The sequence below is a fragment of the Microtus oregoni genome, unplaced genomic scaffold (genome assembly GCF_018167655.1).
Source record: "Microtus oregoni isolate MIOR12 unplaced genomic scaffold, Mior012 000168F_ref0000490, whole genome shotgun sequence".
Lineage (NCBI taxonomy): Eukaryota > Metazoa > Chordata > Mammalia > Rodentia > Cricetidae > Microtus > Microtus oregoni.
The window spans coordinates 116,629-131,815 of NW_024544824.1; the positions used below are offsets into that span (position 1 = coordinate 116,629).

The 15,187-nt window shown below is 51.4% G+C and overlaps 1 protein-coding gene across 5 annotated transcripts in view; it reads right to left on the minus strand.

The window, feature by feature from the left end:
• Positions 1–2,967: 2,967 nt before the first annotated feature.
• The window catches only part of LOC121445229 (calcium/calmodulin-dependent protein kinase type II subunit alpha), a 63,249-nt gene continuing 51,029 nt past the window's right edge, over positions 2,968–15,187 (minus strand). For 4 of the 5 annotated variants that reach the window (XM_041647262.1, XM_041647263.1, XM_041647264.1 and 1 more), the window contains 4 exons: positions 13,253–13,328; positions 10,653–10,747; positions 6,335–6,563; positions 2,968–6,086 (listed from right to left, as the gene is read on the minus strand). In XM_041647262.1, the coding sequence (XP_041503196.1) occupies positions 6,083–6,086; positions 6,335–6,563; positions 10,653–10,747; positions 13,253–13,328 (404 nt within the window). In that variant the 3' untranslated portion in view covers positions 2,968–6,082. Of the gene's footprint in view, positions 6,087–6,330; positions 6,564–10,652; positions 10,748–13,252; positions 13,329–15,187 lie in introns of those variants that run through there. The other variant, XM_041647266.1, reaches the window with a different exon arrangement.

The following is a 15,187-nucleotide window of genomic DNA, read 5'->3' on the forward strand; positions in this document are numbered from 1 at the left end:
ATGTGGGTGCTGGGAATTGAACACCCCCCCCCTCCTCTGGAAGAGCTGTTGGCACTCCCAACTGCTGAGTCATCTCTCCAGTTCCCCAAGGTCATGCTTATAATGAGGAAACAGAGGTCCAGAGAGGGGCTGTGTCTCACTGAGAGCCATACCAAGAGAGGACAGTCTTTATCCTTCTTCTGAGTGTTAGGAAGCTAATACTTCCAGCTCCTTCCGTCTAGGTCTGAGAAGTGAGGTGTCTGGGTTAGACTTCCCTCAAGGAAGTGGCCTCTGGGGCCTTGGTAGTCCAGGTGGGGGAATGGAGGAAGGACAAGGAGAGAGGCCATTCCCTCTGAGTTTGTATTTGTTCTGCCTCTTCCTGAGTAAACACCCCCAGAACCCACTAGGTAGGGGGTGTTTTCTGAGGGATTTACACCCCAGGCCCGGGGAGCCCGTTTCCACTGCTGGAGGCACAACCATGCTGCAGTCCGTTCAGGGCTCCCCTGGCCCGCTCATACTTCTGGTTCCCCACAACTTCCTCCTATGCCTGCTTCCCACACGCACACACTTCCAGGCTGTCGACTGGTGCCTTGTCTCTAGTTCTCTCCCGTCCCTCCTGTGAGTGTTCCCGCAGAGTCTCCTGTCAGCCTCTCCTCTTTCCCCCAGCCCCAGATCTGCTCCCCCCTCCCCAGCCTGTCCTGAGACTTGCCTCTTGTGGTCCGACACAGTGTCAGGGATTCCGGAAGACAGGAAATAGCTCATTTTCAAGTCTTCTTGAGACCCCAACCTGGCCCCAGCACAGCCCAGAAAAGTCAGCGTTTGGTGTGGCTCGGGATCCGACTCACCCCCACCAATACCCCAGCCCCATTGGGCAGCTTCTCTTACCCTTCAGCTGCACAGTTGCCCTATTCACACGTGGCCCGCCATGGGGCTGGGCTGATGACTGAGAGCATCCAAGTGAAAAAGACGGGAGATGTGTGGACTTGGTCAGCACCTAATAAGGGAAGGCCATTGCTGTTGCAGATTGGCGGGATGACATGTCTGCTTGTGTCGTGTCTGTGCGTCTTTAATCCCAGCGACATGCTTGCCGGGGTCGGCTTCAGGCAAGAGGGGAAATGCCTCCTGCATGCGTCCCGAGTGGGTACTTGCTGCCCTCCTGCCTTTGAGGAGCACATGGATTTATGGACACTTGTTTAGGTCTGTTGATGGGGTAGGGAGAGGGCATTGTAGGAGGCTGGGACCTAACCAAGAAGGTAGAAACCACAGGAGTGGACAGTAAAGATGAGGCTAAAAGGGGATCAGGTGTCAAAAGTGGGGGAGCTTCTCAGATCCCCACTCACTATTTGCTGATGTCCAGAGTTGGAAAGGCACAGAACAGAGGAACGGGGATCCCTAGAGGACCTAAAAGTTGGGTGCGTTTGGGCTCAGGGTTCCCAAGCAGCTGAGTCTTGCTGTCTTCCTTGCTCCCCAAAACTGTTGTAACTAGGGAAAGTGGTGTGAAAACACACTGAGAACTGTAGCATTGCAGGTCGTATGAGGTAAAAAAAAAAAACAAAACAAAACAAAACAAAAAAACACAGTTCTAATCTGAGCTGGGACACTTAGAGAGTTCAAACGCTCCCTTGAGATCAGCAGGACCTGCCCAGACTACATACCCGTGACACACGCCTGTAACCCACTCATGTTCTGCCACCTGCTGGTGAGAATATGCAATTGCAGCCTAGGCAAGCTCTCAGGCCCTCGGCACGGTGCCCGGGGGTGCTGTGGATGCACAGTTTAAAGAGAATTTGTGTGCTCTCCCACGTTCTTCTGAGCCTTGATCTGTAATCTCACTGTGAAGATCCTCAGCTGTGTGCAAGGGGCACATTTCTCTTAGACACTCCCTTTGGCTCCCCCACGTACCATTCATTCGGACAGACCTGGAAAGCAGTTGATACAGGGACTTTGGGGTACCAGCACAAGGATCACAGTTTAAGAGGACACCATTAAACAATCCCCTTGGCCCTGTGAAATCCAGGCCTTTGGGGTTGTGGCTTAGGATGACTGATTCATCTGGCTTTCCTGAGACTGTCCTTGCTTGTTTGGTTTGGTTTGAGTTTTTCGAGACAGGGTTTCTCTGTGTAGCTCTGAGTGTCCTGGAACTCACTCCACAGACCAGGCTGGCCTCAAACTCAGAGATCCCCCTGCCTCTGCCTCCATAGTGCTGGGATTAAAGTTATGTATCACCAGGCCAGGTCAATTGTCCTAGTTATAGGACTAAGAAGCTTATGTCAACATCTGGGACGGTCTCAAGCAAACTAGATGAGTTTGCTGGTGTCCGCTGTGAGCAGAGGAGGGGGGAATGACGACAGCACACAGACACCGCCACCTTGTCACACCAGCCCTGCTGGGCTGAAGGTGAGTGGTGTGGGCACATAGAATTTCCCTGGAGTCCATGGGGCCTCTCACTGGCCCCCTGCTGTCCGGCAGGCACAAGGCTCCTCCCAGACAGCAGTCTCGCTAGATTACATGTGTAGTCTGGAGACCTTTCCTCCCCTTAGCTCATCATCGCATGGCTCACTGGGGACTCTGAAGCTTAGGGATTGTCTTCAAAGTCATGCAGAAGGAAAAGAACACGGGTAGGGAGGGCCTCTTCTAGACAACCCTTCTCATTGTCCAAGGGACGCTGAGGCCCTAACAGAAGATGAACCTTGATTTGAAGGCCCCTCAGAGAGACTTGAGTTCTTGACTGCTGTGACAATCCATACTCACCCCTAATTCTTGTAAAGGGTACCCCAAAGTGCCTGAAAGGAAGCAGAATCCATCCTTGGTCCTAAGGGTGCAAACATGTGGTCCAGACAATCGCATACCGATTGGCTCAGCACTGAGCATATGAACCGAGTTATTCTGACCTACTTGAAGACGGACCAGGGCAACACGGGAGAATTGGAACAAAAACATCCCCTAGAGTTCTGTGCCTTGACCAATTCAAGAAGACATGGAGCCACATAAATTTGTAGCTATTTATTGCACTGAAAACACCAAGAATAAAACAGACACCTCTTCTCCCCTCCCCCCACCCCCACCCTCACCCCCAGTAGCAGAAAGTTTGAGCAGTGGTCATTCAAGTTCACAGCCACATAGTTAAAAAAGAAAGAGAGAACCGAAACAAAACCCCAAACAGATAGTAACAAAGAAACCAGCATGGGAGCCTAGCAAACATACTCCCCCGAGCCCTTTGAAGGGGGCCAGGAAGCCATGGGGCAGGATTTGAGCTATGGCGCATAAGGCTGGAGATGCTTTTCCTATAAACCTGATGAGAGGCTGAGTTTTGATTTGGCCTTCCTTCCTTCCTTCCTTTCCTTTCCTTTTCCTTCCTTCCTTTCCTTCCTTCCTTCCTTCCCTTCCTTTCTTCTTCCTTCCTTCCTTCCTTCCTTCCTTTTTTCATCTAGAGGGTATTTGGGAGGATCATGGAGCTTGTCTGGTGAGAGTGGGCTCTGGGCAGTTTTTTTCTGCCAGTTCTCCTGCCACCTTGGGGTCACTGTAGTGTCCCAAGGTCTATACTAGTTGGCTGCCCACCCACAGGAGCAGCCTCCGCAGAGCGGGCCATCTCAGACTGGGGTAGGGATCTGCCTCCATTCTTCCACATGTGGAGAGGCACAGTGGGCATGGGGCATGTTAGCCAACAGAAGGCAGGGCATAGGTGTCTTCTGGTTGGGGAAACCGAGGCCCCACGAGGGGCAAGGGCTCACCCAAAGCAGGTCTAATCAGAGCCTGGAATAAAAGACACCAAAGTCCCCAAGCACTTCTTTTCCCTGCAGTCCATTGCTGGCAAGCAACAGACAGGCACCAAAGAGGAAAATGAGGGGCAGGCAGGGAGAAGGATAGGGACTGGCCAGGCTTGGCACATAAGAAGGCCAGCCAGTGACAAACCCAACAGGTTCTCAGAAGTGGGGTGGCGTAGACATGTCACTATTTGTTTGACCCTCCATCATTCTGGGTAGGAACACTGATAGAGAAACTGAGGCTTGAATAAGGGATTTGATCTTGATTGGTAATTACAGCATCCCCTGGTAAAGGCCACACCCTCCTTTACCTTTGCCTGAGGATGGCTAGGAACAATGGGTTCACTGGGCCTTATAAGGAAGCCTGGTTCTGGGGCAGGGCCAGGGCCCATCCTTGGGCCTAGGCAGTAGTGTCTCCACCAAGGGTAGAGGACTACCATGGGGTGGCTTACACAATAGAGCCACTCTCCTGCCCTGTACTTGTCCCTGGGCAGCAGGACTTGAGAGAAGAGCCCAGCACATAGCTCATTACACGGGGGAAGGGGGAACACCAGAAAGTTCTGGATTAAACATCCCTTCCACTTTTGCTCCAACCAACCCTCAGAGAAGCCGAGAGAATCAGTGTCATCTCCAAACCCCTGGGCACATGGCTCTTCCTCCCCTAGGATCCTCCAGAGGGCACAGTGTCTCATGCTGGCAAAACACAGCCACACAGAGACCAAAAGCACAGAGAGGCAGCAACGTAATCCCAAGTTGGACACTGAGAATACAACCTCGAATGTTATTAGTATTATTATTTTGTCCAAAACATGTCGTTTGATTTTTGCTGAGTGTTTTCTTTTTTTTGTTTTTTTTTTCAACATACTTACTGCATATAAAGTCATGCAAAGAAAACAGTGCAGACAGGCGATCCCCGTGGATGAGACACAGCATTCCAGATCAGAGCCAAGAAGAGGGAGAGAGAGGAAGAGAAAGAGAAAGGGAGGGAGAGAGAAAAAAGAGGGAGGGTACGGTAGGGGAGGGCAGGCAGGCAAGCGCACTACAGCGCTTGCCAGCCCAAGTTCAGCATGAAGTAGGAAACTAAGTTTCTGGTGCTCTGTTTTGTCCAAGTTAAGAGAAGCAATGAGGATACGTGCTCAGGAGGTAGTGGGGGGTGGGATAGGGAGGTGGCACAAAGATCTAGGGAAAGAAGTCTTGGGAAGTCCAGTAGTGAGGACTCTAGTCACAGAGATGTCAAATCTGGAGCTTCTCATCCTGGTGGCCTCCCCGGCCCTGACTTACTCATTGTATATTAGTCATGCTGGCCCTGGAAGAAATCCTGTCAGCTGACCGTGGGGACCAGAATGGAAGGCAGCTGTGCTCCCTGGGGGGTGAGGGCACCTCAGAAAGGACCCCCCCCAAAAAAAAAAACCTGGAACGGAGTGAAAAATTCCCCTCACCCCTCTTCCCACTTCCCGACCCGATCCAACTCTTCTTTTTTTTTTTTTTTTTTTTTTTTTTTTTTTTTTTGAAGTCTAGTTACACATACATATCCGTTAACGCAAAATCCAGTTACGAAATACACAGAAGTTTGGCTGTAAAAAGGCATGCGTCCAAGTAGAAGATGATACCTAAGTGTTGTTTGCTTTGCCCCTGAAACACCATCCGATCTCCTCTCAGACGGAAGAGGCTGGAATTCTCCATGGACGTTGGAGGGCAGATTGGGCAGGTTAACACTGGAGGCAAACTTTGCAGAAGGACTGAGGCAGCGAGTGGGGTGCCTGAAGGGTAGAGCCCACCCCCTTCCCCATAGTGGACGGTCTGATGAGCACAGGGCCAGCATAGGAGGGAAGCAGATGAGAGCGGCAGTTGAAGGCAGGAGCTCCTGGCAGTGGCTCCTCTCTTACTCTCTCCCAGAAACAGTTGGCTTGGAGATTGAGGGGGCTCATCTCTGCTTCCCTGGGGACCCCAGAAGAGGAGAGATCGAAGAGGGGGATCCGTGTCACACTTGCCCTCCTCTTCCTGGCTTCCTGGTAAACACAGCTGGGGCTTCCTCACCTACAGTCAAAGCTAGGCCAGGCCAACAACAGTAGTTGGGGAGTGGGGGTTCCTGGGGCCCGCATCCTGGGTACCGAAGCCTGAAGAAGGTCCCCACTGGCAAGAAGAGGGTGTGGGTGAGAGCTTTGATGTTGCCATGGCTTTTTTCATGATGCCAGTACAGAGGTGACAATGGCAGCGGGGGGGGGGGCGCTGTGACAGGGAGAATTCCAACAAAATCCAAGAGAGAGCCAGCAGCCACATTCCACGGACAAAGAGTGGATCTCTGCGGTGCGACAACGCAGGGACCCCGGCCCGGTCCTTCAACTGTAAGACACAGTAAGTCCACCACCTTAGACACGGTCACCTCTCCCTTCTAGGTTTTCCACCCACCTTCCCTCCGCATCTGTAGACCCAGAATCTCCTTGCAGGAGTCTTCTCACCCTCTCTGTAGATATTCAGAGATAGAAGGCAGCAGCTGCTCCCCTGGGCATGCCCCACTGCCCCCCCACCTTCCCCCTCCAGGTCAACACCCTTAATATCCCCTTAGAGGTTTAGGAAGAAAGGATTCTTACTGGGGCAGGACGGAGGGTGCCCCCGATCTGTGGAAGTGGACAATCTGCCATTTGCCATCCCTGCGGTGCCAGACACGGGTCTCCTCTGACTGGGCTGTGCGGGGGATGCCACCCGCATCCAGGTACTGCGTGATGCGGATGTAGGCGATGCACGCTGACTCGTCGCCCATCAGGTGGATGTGGGGGTTCAGGATGGTGGTGTGCACGGGTTTGCTGTTCCGGGACCACACTGGAGGCAGGGACGGGAGGGGCTGAGGCGATGCAACCCAGGGGTTCCTGCCTCATTCTTCATCCTGCCTCATCCTGCTCTCAGCTTCCAACTTCCCTTTCCAGGGAGACTCCTTTGCCTGACTCGTGCACAGTAGGGGAATCTCTGGGACAGGGATCAGCTACCTGAGAGTCAAGGCAGAACTGCCACGTAACCTAGGTAACAGGATACCACCTCCCAGATAGGGTACAATGAACTTCAGACTTGCCAAATTGCTCAAACATGGGAGAAGTGGGATTTTAGAATTAGCATCTTGTACACACGAAAGCATGAATCCCAGACAGGATTACTTACTGAGCCAGGTAAGGTTTTTTTTTTTTTTTTTTTTTTTTTTTTTCTTCAACACAGATTCATACTGGGACCAGGCCAGCACTTAAATGGTAGAGGCTGAGCTGGGTATAAGATGATGGATAGCAACTGAGCTTCTATCTCTGGGTCAGGGAGACAGTAGAGAGTAAGGGGGACGGTGGTGGATAGAACACCTTGTCCCATCTTGAGGGCACCCTGCCTATATATATATATATGTCCTCTGGGTACCGTGGGCATCACACCTTATTGCTCCTCAAGGGAGTCTGGAAATCTGTCTGGATTTTCATATGGAAAGTCTTCACCTTTCACCGCTGTTCTATTATTCAAATGTAACACTGTCTGTAAACCGTATGAAATGTCTGTAATCTAGACATGCCCCACCCTGCTTATCAACTCTATTGTGATCTATTGAATTATAGAAACAGGGGGAAAGGAACTGTAGAATCTTCCGACCTTCAATTTCAGGGGGCTAGGGGGACACAGGAAGATCTCATTGTCATGACAACTAACCAGAGTGCCTAGGAACGGTTCCCACCTCCAGTTTCAACATCACCAGATTGTTCTAGAAACTCTCAAGTTGTTTATCAAGATATGAAACAGAAGCACAGAAAGACAGTGGCCCAGGGACAGACAGAGGCCTTCAGGTTCTCACTCCGACAAGAACCCTTGTATCCTCCCCTAGTGGGGCGCAAATAGTGGTCACAACCGTGTCAACAGCTAGCCTCAAATGTGAAGTCTCCAATGCCACCCAAGACGCCCCCGTGTGAGACCCTGTAACACCATAATTTCCTCTCCATCCCTTACTCTAATTCCATTACCCAACAAAATGTGTAAACTGATATCCCCTGAAACATGTAAAATGGCTTTTTTTTTAGTCTGAAAAGAGCACCTGATGGTCCCTCCCTTTAGTGCTATAATCATTGCGTGCTCAAGCCTTCAATAAGTAAGTCTCAGAGAAGCAGAATAACAGATTCACAAGCTCTCAGACACAGAAAATGTAAAGCTTTAGAATAACCTTAGCACAGTGGTTCTCAAACCTGTGGGTCATGACCCCTTTGCGTCAGCTGACCCTTTCACAGGGGTCGCCTAAGACCATCAGAAAACACAGATATTTACATGATGATTTATAACAAGTAGCAAAATTATAGTTATGAAGTAGCAACAAAAATAATTTTTTGGCCGAGGGTCACCACAACATGGGGAACTGTATTAAAGGGTCGCAGCATTAGGAAGGCTGAGAACCACCACCTTAGAGGCTAACGATCACCAAGTTTCTCTTTTCCAAAGTGCATGAGACTTCCCTGAATGTGTGTGAATATCATATATGAGGCTGGAAGCAATGTGTCCATTAATATGTATGGAAAATGAATCCAAAACCATTATCTGACTTGGTCAAAGTTGTTAATTCCTGGGGGGGGGGGGGTATGAAGAAATCAAGCTCACAGTGCCTGGATTAGGACAATCCAGGTCCATTCCAGAAGGGACAAACAGCTTAGCATTGGTAGTGGTGGGGGACAAGCTTTGCCGCTGTTGATTGTGGCTGAGATCCCAGGGACTCTAACGTGACACGGTGTTACTTGACCAGGTTAGTGTTTTCCAGGTTACCCTTTTTCTCGACAAGGTGGTAGATAGAGCCAGGTGCTGGTCAGGAAAGGGCAGGCAGTGGGAGAAAGCTCTGCAGGGGTGAGAGGCTGTACTGAGTCACACCCCTGTGAGTCCTCCTTAGAGGTAACCAGAGGGTTAAGCATAGGGTCTAGGAGTCAGTGCTGAGGTAGCATCTGCCGCATGAGCAGACCAGAAACATGGACTTCTTTCTGCATTTGGACTCCTTAGTGGTGGTCCCCACACCTGCACCTGCGCAGTTGAACCTTAGCCTGGTCTCTGCCCAGCTCTGGCAAGACGAGCGGAACGCAGCTGGGAAACAGCGCCCCCAGAGGACAGAGGTATAATGACAGCCAAGGCAATCCTTAAATGTGGGGACTGTGCACAGGATGAGAGAGCCCAAGATCCAGCTTCTCTTACTAGAATTCAGTCTCCCATCATTCAGCGTGGAGGATCCTGTCTGATTCTTTAAGGAAATTTAGCTTCTTCCTTTGCTTTTTTTTAAAGGAGGGAATACTTGGAACCTCAGTACTCGCTAAAATACAAGCAGAGGGGTGCAAACTCGGAGGTGGGGAGGCCTGCTGCTTTGCTAACAGAAAGGACCCTATCAGCAGAAGAAAGGCGCCAGATTGAGACAGAGCTAAATCTGCAGCTGGCTTTGTGCACTCTTTGGGGCGAGTGGCTTCCGCTCTCTTGGCCGCAGTGGAAATGCCTTTCTGAATGACAGAATTGGGCTTCACCTTGAGTGGCCGCAGAACCACGTGCACTGAGTTTGTTAAACCATATGTGAGCACCATCTGTCCTTATTTCATAAAATGATTTTCCTGGTTAGCTTCATGATATGTTTACTGTATTTATTTTTAAGATTTTATTTTTAATGTGTCTGTGCGCTTGATGAGGGCAGGTAGGGGCGGGGGAGGGGGGTGAGTTATATACAAGGAGCACAATGGCCTGCAGAAGCCAGAAGAGAGCACTGGATCTTCTGGAGCTAGAACTCCAGGCAGTTATGACAGGGCAATGGGTGCTGGGACCTGAACCCAGGTCCTCTGCAAGAATCGGGACACACTCCTAGCCTCTGAGCCATCTCTCCAGCCCTAATGTGAATATTGTAAATAAGACTTCCCAGCACCAGCACCTTCATTAGTGGACGATCAGCCACACTGAGCATGCAGGGAGCAGAAAGTCTGGTGAGGAGAATATAGTTAGACCATTCCTGCCCCACATTCTTGCCTGCAAGGCATCTGAACCCTTGCTGCCCTTTGAAAAAAGAGGGAACTGGGAACTGTGAGAGAGGTGTGAGCTGAGTCCTCCTGTGCATGAGAATTCATGAGAATTAGTCAGGAAGGGCTTTCTTGCCGTTCGAGTCAATGCAATTCCAGGTGCCTAGAAATACCAGAAAGTCTGTGTGTGGTTTGTACCTGTCATTTGGGGCTAAGATCACTATACTACCCCTGAGATCCATCCTCCATATCCTAACCTTGGCTTGGTCCCTGTCTGACCCCGGCCTGGGTAAGACACAAACAAGCGGGAAGCTCATTGGCTCAGGCCCAGGCTCGGCACCCTGCCCACCCTCGTTGCAAGCTTCTGAGACCTCTCCTGCAGAGGAGAGGCCCAGGAAGGACAGACACGCAGGACAGAGACCTGGACACACAGGCAGGGCACAGCAGTGTGAAATCCCTGGTCCTCCCTACCTATGAGGTCATATGGGTCACACCCCAGGAGCTGCTGTGTCACCCGCTGGACAGCTGGGGTGGCCCCAAGCCTCCAGATGACTGTAGCTAGCGGTGTGAGTTAGTGAAGGGTCCCTGCTTATCAGAAAGAACAAAGACCTGCCACGAACTCTCCCAGGCTAGAAGGCAGGAGGGGGCTAGGGAGGCTTATCGTATACGTCCTTTGTCTTTAGGGACCCACCCCGGCCTCACCCCATCCTCAGCCACAGGAAGGACAGCTGGCAGTCCAGCTCAGTGGGCAATCAATGGGGAGGGAACCAAGAAAGTACCAACCCCTGTCCACAGGGACTCTTCCTCTTCACTGGCTCCTGAGCCGCCCCTGAGGCCCTGCCCGTCACCCTGCTGTGCCGTCAGCAGGACATGGAAGGAGAGCAGACAACAGGCACCCCAGAGAGAAGGGATTGCTCACGGTTTTCAAAATAGAATCGATGAAAGTCCAGGCCCTCGACCAGGTTCCCCAGGGCCTCAGGTTCAAAGGCTGTCATTCCGGGATCACACATTTTCCTGGGGAAAGGAAACCAGAGGAAAGAGGGGCCTGAGAAGACCACTTCTCATCGCCCCCCTGAAGGGCAGCAGCTGAATGGGAATGGACACGCCTTCCTTGAGGGCTCAGCAAAGGAGGAGTTCACACAATGTGGAGTGTGGGCAGAACTGGAGGGTGCTGGCTACATCCAGGGAGCCCAAGTTCAGGTTCTGGTTCTGCCACTTACTGGTGAGAAGGTCCCCAGAAAGAGTGCCAGGGGGGTGAGGTGGTCATGCTGTACAGCCTGCTCCTTATTCTTCACACTGTACCCCAGTCCCGGCAGTGACCCAAAGGGGCTTTTCTCTTGAGTTGTAGGAGTGAGGTGCCTTTCCCTTTGCATAAAGTGACCTCAGCTCCCCAAGACAGGTGTGTATATGGAGGATGTGCATTTTAACAATTTGGACAAAATTACCCTATGTCTGGAACACCCTGACTGTTTCCTCGGCTGTAAATGGGGGAAAGGAGCCTTAATGAAGGAGATGCCCATGAGGCTGGAGAGATGGCTCAGCAGTTAAGAGCGTTGCATGTTCTTCCAGAGGGCCTGGGTTCGATGGTGGCTCACAACCATCTGAAACTCCAGGCCTTCTTCTGGCCTCTATAGGTACCAGGTACATAGACATTCATGCAGGCAAAATGCCCGTATACATAAAATAATAAATTTTTAAGAAAGTGATGTCAAAGAGGAAGCAGAGGATGTGGCAGGGGTGGCCCTCAGCATAAGGAAGCTGTGTGTTTTCAGCTGATTGGCCCTTCCAGGTGTCAGTCTTCCTGAGTGACTGCTAGGCAGGGGAGTCATTTACATACCTGGAGGGTCTTTTCAAGTACAACATAGACCCCTATGACCATAGCAAAGAAACCAGGGACAGGAAATGCCCCCACTCAAGCTAAGCTTCTGGTCCACAGGAGAACTGGAAATCTCAGAAGAGGACATCAGGCCAGGCCTTGCCTGCGATGAACAAAGCCTTTGAGGTTCCCTCAAGTCTACCCCTGCTGCAGAACTTGGTCGTCTGGACTCTCTGCATCCGTCAAGGACTTGAAGGCTCTCTGCTCTAAGTGCATCATACAAATGTAGAAACTGGGGGCTGGAGAGATGGCTCAGAGGTTAAGAGCACCGACTGCTCTTCCAGAGGTCCTGAGTTCAATTCCCAGCAACCACATGGTGGCTCACAACCATCTGTAATGAGATCTGGTGCCCTCTTCTGGCATGCAGGCATACATGGAGGCCGAACACTGTGTACATAATAAATAAATAAATCTTTAAAAAACAAATGTAGAAACTGAGGCTCAGGGAGATGAAGGGGCTAGTTCAGGAGCGTGTCAGGGAGGCTCCAAGGCCATGGTAAGTTTCAGAGTCTTGCGCAGGATGAAAATGCCATCATCGCCTGTAACATTCTAGAGGGACCCCCCCAGAAAGGTCACCTCACTAGCTCTTTATTCCCTGGCTGTGGTTTTTCAGAGTCACCAACCTGGTGTGCCCTGACTTAACTTCTTTAGGGCTACCCAGAAAGACTGGCGACAGAGTCTGCTTCCATGCCTTGCTGTAGCATCCTGCTATACTCTGGCACACACCCCTGTGCACATTCCTTGAACATAGACTTATAGCTTGTGCACATACAGGTGCGTGTGCAAGCCTACGTATAGTATGTGAGGCCCCTGGGCTTTCACAGATGCCTCTTGAGTACCTTGCCCCTCCAGAGAGAGCCAGGGACTTTCCAATGACTAAATTCAGTTCCCACGGTTAAAATGCAGCTTCAGGTGGCCTGAGATCACACCAGCCATGCTCACATTAACACCACCTCACATTAACCCCACAGGCAAGGGTCACTCTGTCTTGGCTGGAAGTTTTCGCACACCAAAAAGCAGGTATTGGATTGCCAGGTCCAGGCCCCATCAGCCTTGGTCAAAATGCCAACGCCTAGACACCCAGAACCTTCCAATTTCTCTGGGTCAGGCAGAGAGAGAAGCAAATGGGCAATGACCACTAGGGGGTGCTGAATCCCAGTTTATGCATACAGTCACCTGGCTAAGGGCTGGAGCGGGTGTGTGAACAGAGAATGTTCAGTTTAAGACTGTGCCTTATGCCCAAAGGGTTTAGGGTTCACTTGGCTCACTCTTGCTCACGAATGGTGCACACCCTTTGGGTCCCTGCCTGTTCCTGCTCAGCTGAAGACCTCTGGAGAGCCAGGAAAAGGACTCAGACCCACTGGGCAGGCTGGAGAAGGGCCTGCCTCCATTCCCTCCTTCCCATACTAAGGCACAGATCGCCCTTCTTTTTTTTGGGTGCGGGGAACAAAGCAGTTTTACTGGAGCGCCTCCCTGGATGAGGCTGGCAGGAAGAGGAACGTGTAGTGTCATGAGCACCCGGCTGAGGGGGACTGCATTCTTATTCACAGCACATGCAGAGAGTGAGTAAGCTCAGTCACCCCTGGTTAGCACCCCTGAACCCGATCCAGGCAGAACATGCAGAAAGAGCCTGGCTGACTCACGTGTAGGACTCAAAATCTCCATTGCTTATGGCTTCAATCAGCTGTTCTGTCACTTTTATAATTTCCTGCTTGCGCACTGTAAGGTAGAGGGGGCACACAAATAACAACAGTGATAGTCATGAAGGACCGAGCACCAGCTTCCGAGTCCCCAACACGTGCCAGGTGGGCTCTGTAGCGACCTGACACTGTACACAGACGAGCTCACCCATCCTTTTGCTGTCCCTGGGAGAGAGAGGTGGTTAGCTCCATTTCCCACAAGAGATTGAGGCTCAAAGCAGTGTGTGGGGGAAATGTAGTTCCCTGAGCTACAAAAGACAGAGGCATTGCCTCAGCTGGCAACCTTGACCTCCAAACACCACAGTGGGGGACGTTCAGACTTGTTCAGGTCTTGTTTGAAGCTAGGTTTTGACTACAAAATAGCCATCTTGATTTGCTGTGTGAATCCAAACAGTGTTACATGTTGCTTGTCAATTGTTACAAACCAGGGCTCCCCCACAGGCAAACATGGGGACACAAAGGAAAGTCTTGGAAGTAACACATCTCTTACTGTCTGGGTAGTTTTTGCTCAATTTGAGTGACTATAAGATTCAGGCAGAGTTGTCTAGAAGCTTCTAGAATCAACCACTTTCCCCCGTCTGATGCAGAACACCAAAAAGCTACTTTTCTGGTGGAGTGTTAAATGCCAGTCCCCTTGTTAGACAGGCAATGGCCTGGCCCTCAGCATTCCCACCCATGGAATAAGATTCACTCAGAGTTAGACGGCAGCGCCAAGAACTCAGGTCTCAATTCCAGACAGATCTTCATCCTAAAACCACCTCGGAGCCTTACGCTCTGTGGCGGCTGAGGACCACAAGACTGACTGGCTGGTCAGATGGAGACAAAAGTGTCCTCCTCCCAGAGCTGGTCTGAGGGTGGGACGATGAGGTGAGCATGAAGCAGTGTCTCCAAGCCCTACCCATAGCAAGTGTTCATGGTAAGCATAGCCTTTGCCTGCAGCCCACACTTCAGCTTGACTGTTCCTCCCAGACCCCTGGCAGGTAGGCCACAAGGAGGTGACTGACCCTCAATAAACAAGGAATCGGCAGTGTCCTGGTTCCCAGTGGAGCTGAACAGACACTGCCTTAGTCTAGGGCAGGCCCTCTTTCCCTCCTCCCTTCAGATGCTGTTCTCCCCCAAACCTGGCCACTCCATGGTAGGACGGAAGTCACACTGTCCAAAAAGTGGGCCCAGCAGCTCTCAGCACCTCCCAACCTCAGAACCAAGTCTGGGTGAATCTCTGACTCGCCCTTTTTCTTGTCAGCTGCCTATGCTGCCTCAGGCGCTCATCTCAGACCCAGGGGAGATAGACTCTTAGGGCATCCAGGCTTGGGAACTACTGCAGGCCAGAAATCCAAACTCCTTTCTGGGCTACCGAGGAAACCGAGGCCCAGTGAGGGTCAACAACTTGCCCAAGGACATGGAACATAGGGTACAGTCTGGCTGACAGCCCAGAACCTTTTCTACAGGACCCTAGGACTTCAGCCCACATGATCGCACCCCATGTTCTCATAACACTAACCCCACACGGCTGCTTGGCACTCACTACCTAGCTCTACATTCGGTGCCAGCTAAAGGAGGTGGGGCTCGGGCTTCCTTGAAATCTGAAGCTAGCATGACCTTACGGGCTACCGTACGGACTAAGCACATGGGTGAGTGGGCACTGTCGTCATCAGGGACTTAGCCTGCGGAGTTTCAGAGCTTCATACCCATGCCACAACTGAACTCTGCCCACATCTACACCCGGCGTAGCCTTTGGCATGCAGTGTGTTCTTGGCAGAGGAAACAGTGTTCCAGCAATACAGCCACCACGTTGCCCTCAGCCAGCTTGCTCTGACTCTGGTTAGAAACTCCCGGGCTGGGAACATCTAACAGATCCTGAGTGTCATCTGTCATGAG